The sequence below is a fragment of the Trichoplusia ni genome, chromosome 21 (genome assembly GCF_003590095.1).
Source record: "Trichoplusia ni isolate ovarian cell line Hi5 chromosome 21, tn1, whole genome shotgun sequence".
Taxonomy (NCBI): Eukaryota; Metazoa; Arthropoda; class Insecta; order Lepidoptera; family Noctuidae; genus Trichoplusia; species Trichoplusia ni.
The window spans coordinates 2,792,660-2,817,539 of NC_039498.1; the positions used below are offsets into that span (position 1 = coordinate 2,792,660).

Here is a 24,880-nt window from a genome sequence, read left to right on the forward strand (position 1 = left end):
GCCACTTGAGCAAACACGCGACCGCCGCCGTGGCCGGTATCGATATACATAAATATTCAACAACATTAACTTATTACAATAAATCCGCGGTCGGTCGGACAGTCGCCGCGGACGCCGCGGGCGCGACGGAATGCGACGCACGCTCGGGACGGGACACAACAAATACCCTTCAAAAATAACAATTTTCCATAATTTTGGTCCGAACGTCGTTGACTAACCCTGTTGAGTGTCGGACCGAGTCCGAGAGAAGGAATTAGAGACGACGATAGATCAGAGCTCGAACGGAACTTTGGTTAAGATTCTCCTATTAAACTAAGTAGATAAACTTACGGTAACTGCAGTATCAATTAAACCTACTAGTCGAACTAGTTACAGAAGTTGACTGACGAGATCATCGAATAGCTACACAATCGTTCTTAACGTGTCAACATGGACGACAGCTGGTGGTAGAAGTAGTCGCGGCGATCCCACAGCATTCGATGAGCCCGCAGCCGCTGGGAGGTAAACGTCCGTGGAGCGAAGAGCAGGCGGGCGCGGCGCGGCGGCGGGGCGGCGGCGGCGGCGGGGCGGCGGCGGCGGTCCCTGCCGGAGGCGCCGGGGCCCGCGACCTGCGCCACACCACACGGTCAGCGACTACACTACTATACTACTCACGTCTGCTTCAAGCAATCAGTGTACGTGGATTGTATTATCATGACAAGCGTCTTACATGTCGTGTGGCGTGTTTGTGCTATGCGGGCGATGGGGCGCGGGCCGCCTATACATCCGCGTACTTCGAGAGCTTCTCCCGCAGGATGTGGTTCTCCTTCTTAAGCAGCTCTACTTCTTGTCTCAGGCCCATGTTCTGCAAATTCAGGATATAGGTTACTTAATGTGCCAGACATGACTGTCAACGCCAGAGTAATAGAGTATGCAGAGAAAAAATCATGCAAACTTTCAACAGTTCTCTAAACTTGTCACAAAAAAAATATCTGTCCCTAAATATAATCGATTAGAAAAGGCTTGTTTGGTTGATATCTCATGGTTTCAGTTTACGTGTTACGCATTGAAGAACATTGATAGAACTTGAAAGAAATCTCTCTCAATGTTATTTTTATAAATTTTCAGAACCAACTAGAAGTTGAAGACATAAAACAAAATATTTTTTTTTGTGACGATAATAAGATCCTATTCTTATTCTCGTTATGGAATGCTAGACAGATACCAAAAGTTTAGTAAAATCTCATTTTACAAAGATGAGAAAGAAGTATAAAGACGAGATTATTGAATTATTGAATATCAACAAACCTACACAACCAGGTAAATATATATTGAATTTTGTTTTTTTTTTTGAAACTCATTTATTCTGTTTTAAAAATAAAAGAAAATTGAAAAAAAATCTCCGTCATTAAAAAAAATGTACGTATATTTTGTTCTGGGCCCAAAATTAGCGACTCATCGTGGACACCAAATAAATTGGATTGAATATAGTAAATATTGTAACGGTCTTTGAGAGAGGTAAGAAAGTGCGATACTGACCTCTTTCTCCAGGTAGCCCGCCCGCATCGCGATCTGGTTCTCCTTCATGCGGCGCGCGTCGCGGGATCGCTTCGCCGCCATGTTGTTCTTCCGCCGGCGCGCCCAGTACTTGTCATCTTTCAGGTCATCGGGCACGAACTGCCGACGACGTCGATATGAGGTTAGCACGACGCGCCACAGACTCAAACCACCCTTCACCCAGTAGTGGAACACAACAAGCGAGTTACACAGCGGCGCATACGCAACATGCGAGCGCTGCTGACCAGCGCCGACTTACTGTTCCGCAGTACGCCGCTCCAACTGGACACTGCGTGTCATTGCTACGAGAATATTGCCCAATAGTGAGCATCCGGTGCGGCCTCGAATCTTGTGACGCTTGAACCAAGTATGTAGGGAACAAGCCGGTACCTTGACCACATTTCAACAAAACTGCTTTATTTAAATTTCATTTACTGTTTTTTTTTTTCAATTCGTTCAAGTTGACTCTGATAAGTATAGTATTTAAATATGTAGTCTAGACCAAATTGTACTAAAAGAGAATTTGCTATCATATTACAATATCTATGTTAGATGGAGCACATGCCACCTCCACCGTAACACTGTTTAAGTAAGTTAGTTCAAGAGTAGTTCTGCGCAGTTATGTCAAATAGCGTAGAGAGCGCATGCGCCTCCACCTGTGTTTACGCCGTGTGCGGAGAATGCGTTAGGAAGCAGTACAAGTGTGAATGTATAAGTGTTGTTAAATTATACGGATTAACTATTATAATCATAGAAACGAATCTGTCTCGAACTGGCATTGGGTTTTCTTCCCAATAGCCAATCTTTTACAAAAAATGTTTTCTTTTGACTTGCGGTCGACAGAAATTAAGGTTCCTTACAAAAATTACCTATCTCGGTAATTTGTATCGGAATTGCTATAATTTTTTTTCTATACTTTTTATGAATGTTAGAAAAGAATTTCAGTCTATATGGGAGAGCATCTTTTTTTAATTAAGAATTTATATAATTTCAACAATCCACATATTTATCGCAGTCAATTAGTTGATTTAATCATTTTTATAAATGCTCAATTATCCTTCCAAAAATCAATTCATTTCCATATTATTCAGCACATTTCGTTATAAGATTAGGTGCTGTGTAAGTAAGAGTGCAGATGTAGAGCTTGCGTGCGTGTGTGCATGTGTTAGTGTGCGTGTGTTAGTGTGCGAGCGCCACCCCCGCAGGCGGACCGCAGCATGCCGCTAGGAATGATCAGCGCACTAACATCATTTACCTGTTTCCGGGACTTCTTGATCATCGGCTGCGGCTTCAGCTCCTCGTCGGAGAAGGCGCGCGTCCGGGGATCGAAGTCACGTCCCGATGATGCCATCGAGAACGCTGGAAATTGTAAATCGTAATGTCAGTATGCTAGTCATGTGGTACTCAAATAACGTTGCTGAAAATTGGTTTTTGAGATTTAAGTTAAATTAATGTAGGTCACAAGTTAAAATAAATTCCATAAGTTTTTTTTCACTTAATTAGCGATTCTTATTAAAAAAAGACAGCTTTTTAATATATTGTCTTTAACCCGGAGACATCTTTACTGCTTTGGAATGTGTAATATAGCTGTGTAATATAGATTATTGGGTCTTTATTATTTGAATAATATAAGAACAAAATGTAACGTACTGGAGTCGGCGGGTGAGAGCGGCGGGTTGATGGTGTCGGGGCTCATGCAGTCGGAGGGCGAGGGCGAGCGCTCGCGCTTGGTGACGGGCGCCTGCAGGCCCAGCGCGGGCCCGAAGGCGGAGCCGCCGAGGTGCGCGCCGCCCAGGCCCTCTCCGGACATGCCATTCTCCGACAGGAACTCGTCTAGGTCCGCGTACTGCAACAGACAGGGGCGTTAGCGCCGCGCCCGCCGCACGCGCACCGGCGGCGGCGCTGCGCACTTCACATACGTACGAGTAGGCACAGGGACATTAACATTCGCGCGCAGCTAATTCGCTTTGCTTGTCATCACTTAAATAATTCATAATTAGCATGTAATACATATGGATTATACAAGATATGATCACACGGAGACGACATTGAGGCTTAAGCAAATGCTGATCGGGGTTGGGATTCGTGTCGAGAGTAAAGCAAGCAGGCGACTCTATTACCTAGTGCGCGCGGCAGCCGCGCGACTCGGTTAGGAAGCCGGTGAGAGACGCACACAACACGCAGTAGGTAATAAAGTAGCGAGTACTGACTTCTTGTACCTTGAGATCTGGGTCGTAGGGCAGCGTCTTGTCCCACAGCGTGGGGCCGAGGAAGGCGGCCTGCGCCTCCCACAGGTCGCTGTCATCTTTCTTGTCCTCGAGCGGGTCCTTACTGTTCACCGACTTGCCTGCAACAATGATGACAGGCCGTCAGCCCGGAGACCGGCGACCGGCGTGTGCGGGGCGGCGCGCCACGCCGGCGGCCAGTGCCAGCCTTACATACTGAGCCACACAGGTACAAGTACAGCAGATCGCGCGCGACACAAAGCATTCGCCGCAGCTATGTTATCAACATTAGATATTCGCGAGGGCAACATTCTAATCACATATTAATCAAATGTTGATATTCAAACTTTCAAAACGACAACATTATACAAATGTCATGTAGACAAACACAAGATAATATTAAATATAATAAAGTGGTCGATAATCTCAGCTCGTAGGAACTGCGAGTGGACCGTCCCAGGCGCGTGTACTGAGTGCGTTAGGTCATGCAGGACAGGAGACTGAATACATTTACCGAGTACTGGTGTCATCACGCTCACTTGCCTGTGAGAGTCTCCTATACAAGTATCACCAGAAGGCTTACCACAAGCTATAGGTGACACGCACATCTCGTAGGCCGCCACCGCGGCGCGGCTGTCATGGTAACGGTGCCTTTGATTTAAATCGAAAGCTATCTTAAGCTTCGAAGGGTTTTTGGTGACTAAACGCTTGTTAAGAATGCGTACAAACTTGAACATAAAGAAACCGAATTGGTCGGAACCGTGGCCACTTAATATTTTTCAGTATCAAACCACAAAAATCTCAAGTGGATAACGTAAAAATTTGAACTTCAGACACTCTCAAACATAGCTAAAGAAAATCTCGACGTGCGCAGGTACTGTACTACAATGACGACATTAGATACGTAGAGTATAAATATGTCTATACGACGTTATATACAGCAAGTTTCCAGTTCGTATTTTTATTTTTATAATAAATCGTCAAGAATATGGACCCCTTATCGGTGGCGATAAATAGCTTTGATAAGTAATAATCTAAATGAAAACAGTAACATTGATTAGGCGTTTAGAGAACCTGTAGCTTTAAATGGTATTAACAATTGGCTAGAGGGTGCAGGAGGTGCACGTGAACACCCGCAGGATATTTGTAGAAGCTAATCTAGCTACGAAGGCCGGAGGGTGCTCACGTTGCAGAACACGCGTGGAGGCGCAGGACGCGGGGAGGGAGGCGCGCGGGCGCGGGGGCGCGGGCGAGCGGGCGCGGGGCGGGAGCGCGAGGCTCGCCGCGTGACCGAGCCTAGCGCCGTGACCAGAACTTAAGTACCAATCTAGCTCTTCGCCCAGGTCTGTGAAAGCCGAAAAATCTAGCCTTCAGGCCACTACTTTTTATGTCACTTGAAGCTTTAGTGAGGACCTAGTCTATGGCATCAAGCAAGGTGCTGGCGCTGCACGTGAGCGCATCTGCCCGTACATAACGGCTCGGTCGGCCTCTCAAGGTGATCCACCACATTTACATAGCGGCGACCTCTCCGCACGCTGCACGGCGCTGACAAACTGTGATCGCGTGTATGGGACCCAGCATTATTATACCTACATCTCAAGAGTATCAGACACAAACGATTTGTGCTGACCTTCCGCTTTCTACAGAAGATAATAATATTACTTCCAGTACTATGGCCAAAAAGGCGAGGACTGAAGATAGGTTCGAAGGAAGGAAGGAAGATAGCCGTAACTGAACCAAACTTTGTCTATCTAGTGAAAACTTACGAAGAGTATCGTGCGGGGTTGTAGTGCGAAGGAGCTGCGCAATGTGGTGGTGGCTCGCGGTGACACAATAGCTCGTGGGAATGGCGCGCGACGCTCGAGCGCTCGCTTCCTTCATAAAAAGCGCGGCGCGCAGCGGCAGGAAGCGGGAAGTAACCCAGTTGCGGCGTTACGTGCGCGCCACGCTTTCCTCGCGCAGCACGCGCTGCACGCACCTCCCCCGCCCCCGCCCCTGCCCGCCGCCTCGCGCTACATACTCTTATACAATCACTATCTTTACTGAGGAACACCTTATTAGCGTCTTACTAGCTCAGGTAAACTACTTTTTTCGGCTATTACACTTTTACACATCAATAAAATGTATTTATCTTTATTTACGATTCCTTTACGGTCCAGAAAAACAAATAAATATGACTTAAATTCTTACTTCAAAATGTATAATATTTTTCTTATGAACGGATACCAGCGTAGGTTTTATTACATTTTAAATTTAGGTTACAGTCGCAGATTTAGTGTTTTTACTCTATGGACATAATAATATTTCAAAATCGATTAATTATATCGAGTAAAAAACAAGCGTGGACGAGGGAAAACTACGTAAATTTATAATAGGCTCGGGCCAACTGGCGGTTGGTGGTTCGTGTCATTAGATTACAAGCAATGGATTAAAGTTCAAGTGCAGTCGTCGGACGCTGCGCTCGCTCTCACTTTCAACTTAGAGGAGAAAGTGAAGGACCCGGCAACAATGACCCAAAAGTAATGCAAGCTCTGCTCTTAACCTAGTACCTAATGTATTTGTTAAAGCATTCATAAGCAAATTTGCACAAATCTGCGGGTTAAATGCAGTAATGGTGAGAACGTGAAATTCGGCACGTTTAACTTATCAGAGAAAGTGTCCGAATCGAGTAGTTTCGCACAGTGCCCGCGCCGCTGCCTGCGCGGTGACGCTTGCACTCTCACTTTCTTCCGATACGGTCGGTAGAAAGTGACGCGCCACCGAATTGCCTATTCTCCATACAAATGTTAACATAACACAGCTCCGGTATTACTGCTTGCTCGTTTGTTTCGAAATAATATGTTTTTTTTATGTCCAAGATGACAAGCAAGGTACAAGTTCATGCCACAAGGAGGCTTGTTCCACTGGCCCTATACCCTAAGGACGGTGCGGACTTGCTGACCAGGATATACTGCAAGTGATGTCACGAGGTAGTGTCGACGGTGCGTCTTGATTGGAATGCTGCGCCGGCGCCGGTGGAAAGCTGTCGTTGCGTAACCATCTCATTTCCTACTCGGAAAATAGGTGAGGAGTGCCGTGAACGGCAATAGCGGGGGGCAAGACGGGCGCGGGGGGCAGGGTGCCGTCGAGCGGGAAGTGGCTGCTGCTCTTGCGCAACGGAGAAAGCCGGCGTTTTCCGGCGACGCGCGATCATTTTCGTAAACGTGTGAATTGAGCGAAAGTGAACGAGAAAGTCTTTATTTCAAAATATAAAATGATGAGCTCCATGCTTGCTATTATGATAGTTATCATAATCCACAAAGTTATTGGCATCATTTTAACTTTATGCGGTGTAGCGTCGACCCAGACCTATCGCAATATTATATCGAGTGAGCTCTAACAATTTCTCGGAGACGGGCGGTTGTTTGATTGTTTGCTATTTAAATAGAAATAAACAATGTCTTATAGGATTAGGAATAACTATAAATGAAGTGTTACACGGATATTGTTAGTATAGGCTTGCAATATTCATAACTGATTGAATTTAAAATATAAGTATAGCGTTCCAGCAGGTTGGACTTTACTAGACGCATTTAGAACTTACGATGTGTTTTTTACTTATTAGTTTAACTTTTTTAACATTCTCCAACACCTGCGTAGAGCATTTACTTAGAAAACTATTTAGCATCGATTGCCTAATGCAAGTAAAAGATGTTTGAACAGGTTTTCACGGATATTTCATTTGAGAGAAATGCACCTCCTGACCTACTAAATTAATCTGTGAACACTTTAGCGGTCAAGCAATTGCAACTAAAAAGTTAAAAACTTTCATAGATAGAAAGCGTCCAAATCGGTTTATAATAAAACGACAAAGGGAGGACAAGGAGGCAATCGATCAGTGGAACGTGTCGGTACGCGCGCGCATGTGTGCGTCAGCAGAAAAGTAAAAGTCGGAAGGTGTCGGTGGCGGACGGCGGAGGCGAGCGCGGGGCGCGGGGCGCGGGGGCCATGCGGAAATACTCCGGAAGATTACTTTTACTCTCGCCGTGGAGCCTGCGCAAGCGCACCGCTCCCGCATCCCCGCTAACTCTCACCCAGTACTGCTCAAGCACACTCGCCATAACTTATACAATAGGTACTGGTAATTAGCATCTCTGTTGTTTGCATGTCTTCAATTTATCAAAAATAATAACACTTTGGGTACAACGGTAAAGTCGTAGTAGTATCTTATTATCTCGCCTCATTATGTATCACACATCGGCTTGACCTATTGTGACGAGGTCGGGCGGTACATATATTGCCTATTCGCTATACTACGGATACGCTTGTTGTTATTGCAAGTGCTGCTTGTAAATAGATGTGAGCAGGTGGAAATTATTTTGCTGGCCACAAACAACGTATTGACACTACACCTTCCAGGGCTTACTAGCTCTAAGTCATACTCAAGTTAATAATTATTTATTTCTACTTATTAAGTAATTATAAAAATATTTAATACCTGCGCGATACCAATCATTACACACACTAGCTAATCATTATTAATTACAGAAACTACGTAAGTTACGACGCTATCGACAACTTGGTTTGCAAAAACACTAAGTCGTATGCTCAGTGTAGCACTTCGAATTTACGTGAGTGAACACGATTGTTCATAAATATGCCCTAAATAAGCAATATCCAGAAAATTAAGAGTCACAATGGAAGAAAAATGTGTACATTACAATACATTTTACCGTGTAAAAGTATCGGCTTAGATACTCCAAACCCATCTTCCGCTATTTAGAATTAAAAGTAATTAAAGTTTTCACTTTCAATCAAAAATTAAATATTTATTGTCCTATGGTCCTACATGGAATATAAAATTGAGTAAAAAACTGTGCTGGTCTCTTTCTCCCTCCAAGTAATGTAGAGGTATTCAAAGCAATTAATACATCTAGCTTGGAACATTGTTAAGTTTTAAAAGTAAAAGTGGACGGTGCCCACGCGCATGCGGAAGAGAGCACGTGCTGGGTGTCGGCGGGCGGGCGAGGGGCGCGGGGTCGCGGGGCTCTCGAGACGCGCGGGGTGAGGAGAAAGTCGCGAAAAGGTCGACACTTTTTCCCAAATATTCGGAGAGAAAGTGCGCGCGGCCACGCTCGAATTGATGAAAAAAGATACGAGCGATGACGTGATGCCCCCGCCTCCCATACCTCCGCTGTAGCCTGAACTGGACCGACATATCCGCATGTCCTCAAACTTATATTTCATAACAAAGAGTAAGCTAATCATGAAAGAATAAAAATAAGCTTAAGGAGCACCGATACTCACGCAAAGCCTTTTTTTTTTAAACAACTCTCTAAGCAGTTCTCCTATTTCCGTACATTTTTCGCAGGTGACCTAGATTCAATGAATCGAAGACAAGTTACTTATAGGTGCAGTTGAAAAAAAATAATTCGTTAAACTTGATATTTTGAACCTCGAGCTAATAAAAATATTCATACATAAAAGAAGAAGTATAGTTGCCTTGCTATTAGAAATAAATTATTTGTATGCATTGGAAATGTAAGCGAAAGTAAAGTAGTGAGAACCTGTTATCGAGGTCGATTTCTGGGTTCCTAATGGATTAATTAACTTCTCAAGAATCTAGTTGGAAAAAAATGGAGTAGTCATTTTTTTTCTTTTTTCATCACTCCTGCTTTGAAGAATTTTATCCTTGTATCGCGGAGGGTTTTACAAATATTCAAGTAACATGCACAAAGCATCCATTTACTATTGAGTTTCATAGCAATTTCCTTTAATTTCATTTGCTTGGGGTAGGGTGCCAAACAATATCGTGATTTGGAAAGGCATATTTTTAGTTTGGATTACCTTATAATTTAATAATACTGAAATCGTAATTGTTTGTCTCGAAAAAGACTTAGCAACGAAGTTACTATTTGAAATAATTTATTTAACTTCCACCTTTAATTTTTTTTCCTCCTTTAAACCAACTCAATTATGGGACTTACAGTGATCAAACAAGATATTCATGAATATGTATTTTTTTAAAACCTACAGGTGAGAATGTCAAATCTCACGATTAATGAATGCGAAATTCTATAAGGCCATAATATAATTAACTTTATATCACAATTGTTTGCCTTAAAAATGAAATGATGTAGGTAATTTCTAATTGAATACGGTAAACTTAATAAATATGAAATACCATAAGTAAAGTATCCGGGCAGGATAAGTAGAGCTTTATGTGATTTTTGTATTTTATGATCAAAAGGTATACAGGTATTTTCCCTTTTTATGTAAAAGCGAGATTTTGTACACTTAATTTTCATATTTTTCAGGTTGTTTCGTATTTAAATAGTACTAAGAATTTTAGAAGATGTTTAGATTGTAGTACTTTTCTGCCCGAGTGTAAGTTATATTTTTGCGTTTTTCAGTTTTCTTTCAATTTCAGTAAGGTTTTAGCGCAGTGCTGCGCGGGCGAAACATGTTACGAGACAATGTTGAATTTTATTGCGACAATATTGTAATATCATTAGTGAGGGATTCCGGTCAGCAAGCGCGGGACATAAAGTGTCGGCGCTATGGCTTCCTGCCTTCCGAACTAATCGGGTTTAAGGTCGAAGTGCCTTAGTCGCTACGAGTGTTGGACGAATACTATGTTAAGGTTTTATGTCAAAGTAATTGAACGCGCCGCATCGGAAGTAGCATGGAATATAGCAATTTATGCATGTGAGTACGTACATGATATCGATCAGCATCTCGCGCTGGGAATGCGATACACATACACGTGCCTCTGCAAGATAACAAACAGCAGACACAAGCGGCGACACGTGCGCGCGCGCGCCACCGCCTGGACCACTCGCGCACCTCGTACACGTATCCGGGACACAGATATGATGACACAAAAATACATCAGTAAAACGATGTGCAACACATATTGCCGCCGACTTCGCCGTTAGGGTTCATCGGAAGACGGTGAGCACAAACAACAACATTAGGTCTCCTTGTGACGGCGGAGCTGCCCGGGAGGAACGCGCCATGCGGCGGGTGAAAGGCCCCGTTGCCGAAACAAAGAACTTTCAATCGACCGAAAAGTTCGGTTGATATCGGCGCTCGCGCACTTTCTCTTTTTTCACGGCTCTCTCACGCCCGGGGGCAGCATCAATCACGAATCTGAGGCGAGCATGTGCAACGAGGGAGAAAGTGCGCGGGCGCTTCCTAGTGTCCAAGTGTCGGCGCTACGGGAGTCACTGACCGTTGACGAAGACGTGTTGTCTCCAGATGTGATACTGGTTCCAGCGGTCGTCGTCTTGAGCGTGGCCGTGCTGAAGCTGTGGTAGCGAGGGCAGGGGCGGCGGGGGCGCGGGCGGCAGCAGCTGTGGCGGCGGCGCGGGCGGGCCCAGCGGCTGGATGGGTTGGTGCTGGTACTCCATGGGGTCGAGTCGAGGCGTTCGGGGACGCACTCGCTCAGTGATCACTCATCGCGGCGGGCGCGGAAGACGCAGCGTGCGTGCGCGGCGGCGAGCGGCGCGCGACTGCCGACAGAGCGGCGTCCGCGGCGCGCCGCCCCGCTGCCGCCCCCCACCCGCGCCCCCACCCTAGGCTGCGGATACTTCCGAGCACGCAACACACAGTTTTTAATTGCGGTGACATAATAGCCGCGATGCGCGATCACTCTCGCCGCCGATAACTGATTACTGTTGGCGCTTGCGCTCACCGCGCATGTCGTATGTACATAAGAGTGCACGTGTCGCACGCCGCATGTAAACAAAGCCGACAACTAGGTTATACGAGCACGACGGCCGGCTAACATTATCACGTAATCATATTGTGAGTCCCCATTCATCAACATTATTAAAACTTATGCATATTTAGAAACATAAGTGTAATAAATCTGGGACAATACGATAGCCGACAGAGTCCCATAGTTTCAGTCTGAAATCGTCAACAATGCTTCAGGAATCAACGTCATTCCTCATTCAGACGTTCTTTTTCAGCGCTGAGTTAAATGATTCATAATTAAAGATACTGAGGAGATATCTATCTAGCCTCCACACTATTCATTTGTTCCGAGTCGATTGTCGAATCCACAAAATTTTCAAGTATAAACTCATCGTCGAGTATTAAGCGCGCGTTGAAGTCTTTTATAAGGGAATCACTTTCGGCTTATATCCCGCAGGCACCTACTGGGACTTAAAACGTATCGTAGCATGTTTATACTAAACTTTTATTATCTATTTTAAAGAATGCTATTAATATTATAAATATTATTCTCGTGTTGACTGAAATGTGGAAAGAAAAAAAAAATGATTCTTCAAACAAAGTTAAAGTATTACGAATATATGTAGTATTTTTTTGTCAGCCGCAATTTAAACAATTGAAGTAAAATAATTAAAAGTGTATAATTTAATGCCTAATTAAACGAATCGAATCGTATTAGACGTAAATAAACAGCACGAGGGCGGGCAGTGCGCTGCGAGAGAAAATATTTCAGAATAAACTGAATGTGAGGTATAACGAAATGAAACAGATTAATGCATTCTAACCATGAACACTACGCCAAATAGTGTCAAGCGTCCTTACGAACGTTACATTACATTCAACATTTTAAAGAATACCTTATCGTATGTGCCACCCTTATATAAAAAAAAGTTGATGGACTTCAGGTATTATTAATGAGTATGACCTATCGAATTCTGAACTCAGGCCCATAGGACAATTAGGCTCGGGTTTTGAGGCATACATGTAGCCGGAGACGTGGCCTCGAGCTCATAGCTATTCTGCGGAGATCATCACATCAAGGTAATACTCCATCAGATCTGGTGCTGTACGGCGCCACCAGGTGCGCTACACGGGCTACCAGGGGGTGCAGGGGGGGGGGGGGGGGCTCGTGTGCCGATAGCGACAACAATAGTGTTTACGCACCGCACACCAGCTGGCCCTGACTCATAAGCGACGAACACGCACACACACATTTCTGCCTACTTTTTCAGGAATTTTAAAACAATAGAACTTAAATGCCAATGCCGACGTTTTGATGACTGGTTACGTTCGATATAGATTTATCTAATCTTATCGTTAGACATAGGATCTTCTTTAAAAGACTTCTTGAACCCGGTTTTATAAGGAAAATCTTTTATAAGGAATGAGGTCTACTCACAGTTAGGGGCAAACGGATCCCTTCAACACAAATCCAAACCTCGCGACGAGTCAGGCGGGTCCCCTGATATCGAGAATAAATTTACTTAAAATTGGAGACCAGTCTTTTAGAAAGTTAGTTTACAATGAAAGCCGATCAAGTGCGAGTTGGACTAGCAACACTGAGGGCCCAAAAATTGGTCATCTATCACATTTATGACCGCAACAGTCTTTGCTTAACAATTTTATTTCTTTCTTCTATTCCAAATTGTTAAAATGTTAGTATTCTCCCTAACACGGTTCATGCAATACAGTAGCCTGGTGCCAGACAAACGCACAGATAACAGAACCTTAGTAACAGGGTTCCGTATTTACCTTTTTGGTACCTAGAAAGGATAATTTCACGTTCACGTCAGTTATTCTCTTCAGATAAGTTCGAGGTCTAATTTAAAGTTATTCGACATTTCCAAAATAAACCAGGATCTGTGTCATCTAAAATTTAGGATATTCGATGGGCCTCGAGTCATGCTCATGATGTGTCTTTAAATTCTAGTATCTGGTCTGAATTTCTGCTTATAACAGCTATAGATATTTAAGACGAAGATTTGTTTTAAATTAATGTGAGATGGATATTATACATGTGTGATGTTTAGGCATCTTTAAATTAATTTGAAGGGAAAATACGGAAAAAGTGCCCTTTAGAAATAAGCTCCAGAACAGTCGGCTCGTGCCGGTTGGTACTTACAGAGCCTCCTATTGTAAACACAATTGTGTATTGAAATTATTCTTTGTTTTTGGGTACCGTATCGTGTTTAGTTTGCTGATACAGAGTAGAGCGGTAACAATCGTAGCGTTCAACAAGGTCTCAAGTTGAGATCCTCGCATCGGTCGGGATAGAGACCAGCGGAACATTGTAAGGAGTCCGAGAGCAACGAACAGATCGGCCAGTGTTTTCGTAATATTATCTTATCACGAACAGCTGATGTTGCGCAATCGCTTCATTGACGGTCTCAGTTAGCGCTCTGTTTGTTTATGTTTGTTGTGTAGAGCTGGACGCGTGCCGGAGGCTCGCCCGGCTCCGGCGAGTCCGGCCGAGCGGGGACGTGCCTGCGCAATACGCATGCCTCATCTAATACAAACATCGAGACGAGAGTGTTTATCAATCAAACCTCTACTTCTAGGAAATTCTTTCTAAGTTACAATTTTCAATAGAAATATCTTACACGGACGTCACAATAGGTCGCCGACTTGAAACACAACACCTGATAAAATTACTTTTCACATAAAACTAATACAATAGGTGAAGTTAGATCGTTCGGGCTGAGACTAATCTTAAATCACAGGAACCTCGAGATACAATCTACTCGTTCTACTTATTTTAGTATAGATCACTTAATATTAATGCTCTCCATTTTCTTTTGTACTAAAGAGTACTCATGCAACTGATCACAGCGAAGAAACAAAGATCTCGGAGGAACAACGACAAAAAATACAAAACTACTTATAAAAGTGGAACAAGCATCGAAACATGGAATTAAAGTAAAGCTGCGTGAGCACTCAGCAGTACGAAATGAAAGTGTACGCAGAAGTGTGCGGGGGCACGCGCATGTGTGTGTGTGCGATACCCCGGGGCTATCGGCGCGCGCGCACTTGAACCTATACCATTGTTTATTACTTCTTAAATCGAGCAGACCCAATGTATTGTTGTTTACGAGTCATTTTATTCATCACTAACACACAGATCAGCTTAGCTACGAGGTGATAGGCTACAGGTCTGTGTTTTAAACATGGAATCTGACATATGACACAAGCTAATCATACAACACAGTATTATAATCATAATGGATCTATAAATATGACAAGTGACGAAAACGCCATTATGAGCATACTTTAGGAGCAGTTCAGTAGCGTAAGGCTGTATTACCATAATAATATAGCCGAAATAATCTGCTGCTACTTTACATACTCACATCCGTACTTGAACAATAAAAATAAACTCCTAAATACGTCTACATTATTTAACCGTGAACTTTAGTAGTCAAATCTGGATTCAATGTTATCAGCAAGTTATATTATCGAGATGTAACAACACTCGCTGTCGGCGAAGACTGTGGAGCTATTGCGTCGTGTAATTTATAATTTCCTGACTGACTAATAGTGTCTACAAATATTTAGCGTTTTCGGTCAGGTCTTGGCTAAGGTAGGTAGATACCAGCAGAGAGCGATCGTCATTAAGACCGCGAGAGGTGTCACTGCCAAAAGTCAGCAGTCACTCAACCGGTAGGTTTCACTTTCATAGGAGAGCGGTGCGCGGGGCGGAGGGGACAGTCACTCGCCCGCGCAAGCCTCTTACCACAAAAAATAAGCAACTTTTCCTTTCTCAAAAACCCGAACACTTTCACCTTTGCCGAAACTTGCGCGAAAATACGGCGCATTTAATATGCGTTAACATAGATACTTGTTGTTTAGTTTTCACTATCGTTAGCGCCTTGTCAGGCGAGGGGTCACCCCGCCCCGTCTCTTCCCCGCATCCATACTATTAGTCCAACAGCCTGCCATGGTCAGTGATGACGTTTTATATGAACTACCCAATTAATTTTCCGTACGTTTGATAGCATTCTTATCGTTTGCTCTCAAAGGTTTGTAGCGATTTCAATGGCAATTGTAACTATAAATATGCTTATCACAGGACTGTTTAGAGTGCAGCTACGAGAGCTGTGTATTAGCTGAATGGAGACTTTTTGCTTTGTTACACGGTCGATAAAATCTAGGCCAAAATGAGTACATTCAAATTCAAATACGTGGGGATATTTCAAGGGCAGTTAGGATGCTATGTAAAAAGGATTTAACGAGAACAGATACTGAGATATTGTGTGCGTGTCGCGTCTTCCCGCGCCGCGCCGTGGATGTCGGCATGCGGCGCGGCGCGGTCAATGTCAGGGCTGTCAGGTGGCGGTGCGACGCGGCGCGGCGCTGCACCTTATCGCGCTGTTATCGGCCCATTGTGTGCGTACAATAACATCGGTGTTTACAGTCGCGACACCTGGCGATGCCTCCGCTGCCGCCATTACCGCAGACTGCACACATTTTATCATGTGATTTCAGAACAATTAGAAACATTTGCCTAGAACATAAGCACTAATTAGAGTTTTTATATATAAGAATAGCTAAAGCTATAATTTTAAGTATAAATTAAATATCTATAGCTTTCTTTGGTAACTCTCGGCGAGTCTCTATATATTGGAACTAATGTCAGATATTTGAAAGCGTCTCAGTCGACCTTGGCGGATACTTTTGTAAACACCAAATAAGTTCGGATTGTCCACTTTCTCTTCGGCGCGGAGCGGACACGACTAGGGCGCAGAGGGAGGAAGCAAAAAACTTATTTCATCTTATGAAAGTACGAGTTATACTGCCAAAAATATTTTGAATTGTTAAAAATCATTTGAAAACAACTTTTAATTCAAATTTAGGAGAAAAATTGCACTTCAATAGAAAGTTATATATTTTCTAAATCAAAAATTCTATTCGAAACTGGCATTTACGTAGGATAATTAAGATACGCTTGAAATTCTAATAACGGCTTAATCTGTTTTAATTATGATAGCATTTAGTTTTTGTATGGTCAGTTAGCAGCCCTCGAGGCGGGCGCAGACGTGGGGCGACCTACTGCGCGCTGAACCGCGCATTCCTAAGAGGTGAAACTTTCCGTGGCGCGGATGCTGCGGCCGTACTCAATCACTACCAATTTTTGATTGCTGCTCAAGTCCGAGATCACCAAAATGATGGAAAGAAGAATTATAATAAAACTTATAGTCTGAGACCCTTGTTGCATGTCTCACAGAGACAAAAACATCACGATACTTGGTATTCATAAATTAAATAGTATTAATTTGCAGCAAATGAGAATTGCAAATTACAATGCCAGAATTTTGCGGAAAGGAATCAATAACATGGGAACAGTTAACAAAATAAGGATGGGACGAAATTTGTTTTTTTTTTTTCTTCAGTGCCTCTCAACAAGTTATAAATAAGGATATTTTATTATTTGTAGGAAATAAAGTTAAAGATGCCTTAACTAAATTAAATAGTTACCTACTAACATGAGCAAGTATTGAAGGCGAGGTGATGAGGGGCTAGCGGCTAATTATAATGCTCCATTTAACGTTTCAAAGTACACACTCCGTGGCGTAAAAAATCCTTCCTTGAAATGATTGAACTAACTAGAGTTACAGTCGTTGTTACAATAAAAACAATACGTGATACAAGAGCCAGTAAAAATATCAATGTCAAAGTCAATCTAACGCGGCAAAATTACGAGTATTCTAGTTTATACTAATATACCAACAGATCTGCTATAGACATTCTGAAAAGAATGCGAAATGACTTTCTAAGTGTAATAATGTTGAAGGTGAGGAGTGACCGGCCGATACGAAAACAGTCGAAAAGAAAACGCAAAAGTACTAGTGTTCGTGAGGTGAGAGCTAGCGCCACCTGGCGGTCGAGTCGCGGAACTACGTCCTCGGAAGGCAAACTCGCAAGGCGGCGCGCTCGCAGGCACTAGCCCACGACACACGTTGTGTGCGGACGACGCGAACACGAGATGCAATGTTATGATGTGTGTTGGTGCCTAAATGTAATAACGATAAATTAATATCACGGTTGAGGAGTTGTCGACGAGCACATGACGCGTCACGTGCATGGTGTGTGCATGTACACGCACACACGCGCGACCTGTTAGCACGCCAGCTCACAGCGGCGGCCGTAGTGTGAGTACCATTAAATCGTCGCGCCCACCGTGACAACCCGAGCGCGCCTGTGTGTGTAGAGGTGAGCCGGCGCTCGTTTACATTTCTTCACATTATTCCATGTATGCAGCTTATGGCCGTCTAATTAAAGGAAGGTATTGCAGTATGACAACATTATTTGTTTGTTTTGTGAGCAATGACAGACGCGCCTATTAGTCGCTAGTTCCGTATCCGATGCCGATAAAAATCTTGAGTTTAAAATAAACACAACAAGCGATCTTTATTTTTGTTTACCTTAATGCCTAACCTACGCAACAATTGGAGCAGAATGATTACGACCACTATTTTGAATTTCATGTTCATCAGAATATGGTAGGATAAACTTTAGAAGTATCTAAAACAGACGATCAATGAAAATGAAACTTAAGAAAAAAAAAATCTCAATCACTTTACAATCTCACAATTTAAAAATTTAAGTCTTCCTAAAACAGCGGTTTTGTGGAAATTCGTGCGCTATTTTTCATGTATTACAACAAAAAATAAATCAGACTCAATGCAGCAATCATTCTATTTTTACTTACTGAGAAATAAGGCTTAACACAAGCAACTATGAAAGTTTCATAATTGTTCTGAAAATACAAAGCTAAAAAAATATTCTCTAATTAAAAAGTAATGAGAACTCAACAAAACCATGGGTTAATAAGTTAGCTTTCTCGAATACATTTCGAAAACCTGGGACTTTTTTCGATTCCTGAAAATTCAGGCGTTCGGTTGTTGCAAGAAGCACTGTGTTTCGGCGAAGAGTGGTCTAAATGGAAACACAAAACTTTTTCGTTACACAGGTTTAGCAACTATTTATTATATTAATATTTTTAAATTAAGTCCTTTTTTTAGGTTCCGTAGACAATGGTTAAAGAAGAAGCCGTAATACTGACTCTAGGTTATTTAGACGTCTCCGCGGATACCAGTCACAAATTAATTGTCACCCTACCGCTTTTTGGTGGTGGGAGCAAGATGGGTCGATGACATAATAAACGTCTCGGGCCGAGTGTGGATGAGGCTAGCACAGGACCGTAGAAATTGGCACGAGAAAGGGGAGGCCTATGCCCAGCAGTGGGAGGATAAAGGCTGTGGATAATGATGATGATGATGCTGAACCGCTTAACTAAAATTACTAAAATTACGAACATTATTCAAAAAAACGGAGATAAAATATGAACGGTATACGACTAAAGGTTCTGAAGATTAATTTCATAAGTTTTAAATTATTATATTTATCGGTGTCACGGCCACGGGTCAACTATAATCTAAATCCTCGTGTTTCAAGTCAGCGACTATTGAAGTTACTATTCAAACTTAGTCAGTATTGTTTCCTGATTAGTTGGCAACTAACATTTATGGAAACCATAATAATTTGCGATCGGTAGAACTATAATAACATACGCCTAAAATTAGCGATCTGACCGCTTTGTGTGATAAACATTAAAAGGCTTTGCTCACGCGAGATTGTTGAGTGAGTGATGTCGAGGGATACCCAATAATATTAGAAAAAGAAGAAAAAAGAAACTAGGGTCTTGTCGTAGGATAAACTATTTATTTTTTATCATTACAGTATTTATTTTATTAACGATTTATTTATTTTTGTTTTTGAATTCCAATTCCTTGCTTATTTCGAGAATGTGTAATAAAGTCAAATCAATACGAAAATTAAAACCGTTCTTTGTAATCATCACATTTAAAAGCCTAGGTTTTCATTAAAATCCTGAAACCGCAACTATTTTATTTATATTTCGTTCTTTCATTTTCGCACTATCCAGGCGTTGTTCGGGCAACCAAAACAGAAGCTATTTCTGTTTTAAAGGAATTATTTCAGACAAACAATGTTTGGCAGAATATCCAGAAGTCTGATTAAGGTCATGGTTCGCTCGCAAACAAGATAACGGCTTTGGTCGGAGTAAAGCCTGCCGGGTACCCTGGGTATACGTATCGATCTGAAAACCATGAAAAAAAAAACCTACTCTTTGCACGTCACGGGCACAACAAGATTAAATACTGCGTTGGCGTAGATAGACTTTCAGTACTGAAATAAACATAGTGTTAAAAGTCAACACTTTTTGTACATAACAGCGACATATATAAAGAAAGACTACAAAAATTAAATCACAATCCAACATAGGGAAGGTAGTGTTATAACATTGTATAGGAGATATTACATCTGACAGTTACTAATTGTGATGCATTATTGTAAAAAAATGTTATTCGCGGTGTCCTCCCAATATTTCAACCACAGCGTCGGAAACAAAGTAATTGATGAATAGGTTCGATACCCCATACGATGCATCCATAAAAAAGAAATGAAGAAAGAAATATCATATACATAAAATGTACCTACTGTTATTTTGCAAAAAATAAAATTTTGCGACTATTATCAAATGGATTAATAGTTTTTACTCCTCTTAAAGAAAATAAAAGAAAAGTTAACGATAACTGTTTTTAACATGAACCTTATGGATGTAATGAAAACTGAATTCATGAAGTAAGGATCATCAAATTTACACTATTTACTCTTATATTATATGAAATTGGCAAAAATTATACAAAACTACACATTTATACGTCTAATAAGTTTATGATCATTTAAAAATATAAAGTTACTAGCTGACCCAGCAAACGTTGTTTTGCCGAATATATATTTTTCTTAGTTGCATGTATTTTTAATGCCACATTACAAAAAAAAAAAATTTCGTCCAAAAAGTAAAATATTTTCTTTTTAAGGGTTTGCTATCTTTATCACTTAGGGGTATGAAAAATAGATTTTTTTCTATTCTCAGACCTACCCAATATGTATAAAAAATTTCATAAAAATCGCTCGAACCGTTTCGGAGGAGTACGGTAACTAACAATGCGACACTGGAATTTAATATATTAAAAGAGATAGTTAAATTATACATCAGTTTATCCACGCATATTAAAGGGAAATCCAGACTAGTTTCAGACCCAACCGGAGTCCTTAATCATGAGCTGACGCGGCAGCGAGGTCGCTCTCTCTCGCGACCCCGCGTCATCATAGTCCGATAATTGCAATACACGAAGTTTACTGCTACATCATTTAAATATAAATAATCCTCAGAAGTTATCATAAAAACTAGCTTTTGAAGGCAGTTCATTTCTGATTGTTATTAAAATGTTCTTCCTTCTTTATTAAAATTTTTTCATTCGTCTTTCATTCAGCCACAAAAAATTGATGCATAGATTTTCCATTTATGCAACATTCGAAGTTTGTATAAAGCACGAATCTTACTCCAAAACTTAGAAATGAACAATAGTACCTCATCCTAACGAGAAGAATAGAAATAAGCACTCGTTTCCGTTACACATTACATTTATCATAATAACCTATGAGTATGTTTGTTTGCATTCAAATCGTTTGTTATACATTTTCGACGGTCCCCTGGGGGCAGACACGTGCTCTCGTGTAAATACGATTGTCAATCACGAAAGTTCTGACTAATTGGCGAGTGGAACATGTGCTCCTCGCCCCCCACCCCACCGGCCGGCACCCCCGGAACTCCAGTAGGCTTCAGCGCCTAACACTAGTCGGCCTTATTGATCTACCTACACAACTACACTAATCTCAGATTCAATAGCAATTTTGTATCCGAAAAACTTCAGAATAAAGTACTTATATCATTTGTTTTTGTTTGTAGATTTACAGGTAAATTTATTAAAGGTATTTTTCAAGATAAGAAATGAATTAATGTAAATAATAAAAACTGAATAGGTATATTAATAAAACACACCGGCGAAGACAGCGGTGAAGATAATTCTACAGAATTAAAAAAAGAACTGATGTGAGAATTGTATTTTTTGTGATATAAATATAGTATTACGTCTTAATCAAATATAATTATTGCAAATAAATAATAGAAACGAATAAAAAGCCTCATTTTACGTCATCAAAACATCTACTTTAGCGTCTGAAACAAATACCGGCGCGAGCCGTTGCCTAGCAACGCGGTATTTACGAAAACATGCTATGTTTATTAGATGTGGATCAGTTTTGGATGTTCTTACCAAACCGAAATCCGTGAAAATAATAATGAAGTAACATTCTTGATCCTTACAAGTCTTATGATGTCTTTAAATTATATTCTAATAAATATCTATTTTTAATTACTCAAAATAACTGATACCTATTTTTCTATAAAGAAATTGACTAGTTTTTACTTTCGGTTCGCCCATAGTTGGTAAGAGTAGACTATTTTATTTGTTGGAGAGTCAACTTAACTCATTCCAAACTTTATAGAAATTGGTTGAGTGGTATACCTGTGAAAGCAACGTAACTAATAGTCTTACTTTCGGATTTTCAAGTTTAGCCAAACCGAGGTAATTTTTATAAATGACATATAATGATTCACGGTCGCACGCGTCTTTGACGGAGATTATGAACAACAAGAGTACCTGCACTCGTATACAAGATTCTGTTATTTAATACGCGCTCACTGATTACTGATCAGACTGGCAAGTGTCGGCACAGAGCGCAGCGGTGCGCCTGTGTGCGTTAAGAACGCGTGTTTGCGTCGCGCACGAGTCTCGCTAATAATCGGCGTGCAACACCTGCGGCGAGCTCGCGTGTGCAGCGCGCACATCGCGCCGGCCGGGCGGCTGGTGCAGCGGCAGCGCGGCGGCGGCCCGGGCGTACCTGTCGGGTGGCAGTGGAACTGGTGCAGGCGGTGAGGCACCTTGGATAGCGGTGCGGGAGGCTGCGGCGCCAGGAAGCACCTCTCATTGTCCATCGGCGTTGAGCACCACGAAGTGGCTCCTGCACACGCAGAGTCTGTCCCCATGTCGATGTAACCGTGTTTGTCTAAGCGGCGAGCGGGCCAGCATTGCGAGCACACGCTCCCCCTTTCAGCCCTTACGCACTCAATCGTTGCTGTAATCGCGAAACCGTAGACGCGACGCTCAGATGAGCTGTGGACGCGACCGTTCCCGAAGCAGTTCGCGGCAGGATTGATGAAGGAGCCGGCGAGCGCGCGCGGCGCACGCTCAGCGCCACGTGCGCGCCGCACGCTCGGCGGCACGTGCTGCGCCCGCTCGCCCCGCGCCCTCCCCGCGCCGCCGCCGCCCGCCGGGGGTGGCGCTACCCTCTCCCGCGGCTCCCGGCTCAGCCTCATCTCCGTGACGCATACCTCACAGGTACACACACAAAGCACGCAACTCTACACAGAGGCACACGCATCGCAACTAATGCATTATCGCCGTACGTAATCCTTTTGTTACATTATATAGTCTTAAACATCCATAGCCATTGCCGGTGCAAATATTCGAAAACAATAAAAAAGGATGAAAGTGACAAAAAAGAACCAAAGCATTACCAGTTAATAATAAATACAATCGCAATGTCTTGTAATAAGTGTATAAATGATAAATTACAATGTAAACAATTATATACTACGAAAATAAGGAATCAAAAAGTATGTCAACAGACAAGACTTACTATTGACAAGTGCTTTTAAGTAGATTCAGTCTTAAACATATAAGAGGACTCGTGATAACTGCACCTGTAGGTGTTACGTATTTTCCCACGTAGCTACGAGAAATGGGGTGGCTACACTTTTGTAAGTATCTAACAAAACGACAGTAACTTACATTATTTGTCATTTATTTTCATAAAAGAATAGACACTAGACAAATAGTCGGGGAGCGCGTGGACGCGGAGCTCAATTAACATCACTCACAGGTATAATACAAGCAACGAGATGTACAGACAATGGCGCACTTGTCGCTTATTATAACGTGTGTCTGAAGAGTGCGCGGCTTCTGACCTGATCATTTCAACCAATCAATGACGTCTTCAATACGACCGGCACTAATGACTCGAGTGTGAACAGTCCGTCAAGACACATTGACGCTCATTGCCACACGCGCCGCACGCGATCTGATAACATACTATCATGTACTTCTCATCGCATGAGCCGATGAGGACTTGGCTTCCACTTGTGAGTTCGAAAGAAGCCTGATTCTATAATACAAACTAAAAATATACGTAAATTCCAAATGTATAAATAAGATTTTAAGGATGTTCTGAAATATGCCAAAGCGAAAATGTAATAAATCCCAATAAATTATCAGAAGAGTTTCGGATTAGCAACTGGTGTCTCCTTCCGACGTTACAAGGATAGGCAGAGTGGCTGCATCACAAGTGTCATCAGAAGAAAAGAGCATTTTTATTTACAGTTACTATCCGGAATGTTAATTCCTTCATATAATACTTAGTATTTGGGATAACAATAGGCCTTGTGTCCATCGTGATGTTCTGCGTATTGCTTTCTATTAATACGTGGTATGAGCTCGGAGGCGTGTCGCAGGCGGAGACGGTCACGTTGCTAAATAACACCGAAATCTCTCGCCCACGCATGCCTCCCTAAATCCGTCTTGTGCAGCCCTCGCTGTAGGCCTTAATGGATCCATTCAAGACTAACGACTTTGTTTGACTTTCTCAAAAGTATTAAACAATTCCACCAGAAAAAAAATCTTCTCACGTGAGCCAGGAGACCGTAATTACTTGTATAAAGGCTATGCATACCATGAAACTCTGAGTTATTTGTTCATATTATTTTATTTAGGAACTATAAATGAAATTCACTACGTAATCAGGGATATCCGCCCATATCCGATTACGTAGGTTGTAGCAATGTAGAGGCGCGTAGCTACATGTGCTACAGAAATGCTACGCCGCGCGTAGCACGTCACGGGAGTACTTAAAGTTTAAGTTTTATGGGATACAGTTTTAAGATAGTATATGCATTTTAGTTTGCTTCTTGCCAGATGAGCTATTAAACTAGTTGTATTAGAAAGCATCCAGTAGTTATTCGCTGTCAGTGTGAATGTTACATGTAGAGCAACCCTTCTATCAAAAGTCGTCCCAGCATCATTTACGTAACATTGCCATGAATATTAATCAACTTTTACGTAAAGAGTTTACGAGTAAAAACGACCGTGGCCCAAGTTCAAATATAAATCTGTTGGTGAAACACAAAGGTCATTACACAAGTTCACAAATAGTTTGATGTTGCCTCTTTCGGCAACTGTACTCAAAATAACTTAGCAACTTGCACAACGGTTTTTAAAAACTTGCTTTGAGGAAATTTTCTGCACTTATATTTACGTTACATAAAACTTGAAGAATTTGTTGATTACGAACTTTCAACAATTGCCGGATAAGTAAACATTTTTGTAAAGGATATTTTTGGCACTTGTTAACTTCTTGTA

At 42.1% G+C, this 24,880-nt stretch overlaps 1 protein-coding gene across 7 annotated transcripts in view; it reads right to left on the bottom strand.

Annotated features, from left to right (window-relative positions):
- Nucleotides 1-192: 192 nt before the first annotated feature.
- LOC113504241 (hepatic leukemia factor) overlaps nucleotides 193-24,880 on the bottom strand; it is an 88,270-nt gene continuing 63,582 nt past the window's right edge. For 2 of the 7 annotated variants that reach the window (XM_026886427.1, XM_026886429.1), the window contains exons 3-8: nucleotides 3,747-3,883; nucleotides 3,187-3,382; nucleotides 2,783-2,895; nucleotides 1,519-1,656; nucleotides 710-844; nucleotides 193-608 (exon numbers count right to left, since the gene is read on the bottom strand). In XM_026886427.1, coding sequence (XP_026742228.1) covers nucleotides 758-844; nucleotides 1,519-1,656; nucleotides 2,783-2,895; nucleotides 3,187-3,382; nucleotides 3,747-3,883 — 671 coding nt within the window. In that variant the 3' untranslated portion in view covers nucleotides 193-608; nucleotides 710-757. Of the gene's footprint in view, nucleotides 609-709; nucleotides 845-1,518; nucleotides 1,657-2,782; nucleotides 2,896-3,186; nucleotides 3,383-3,746; nucleotides 3,884-10,974; nucleotides 11,177-24,880 lie in introns of those variants that run through there. The other 5 variants (XM_026886422.1, XM_026886424.1, XM_026886423.1 and 2 more) reach the window with 5 other exon arrangements.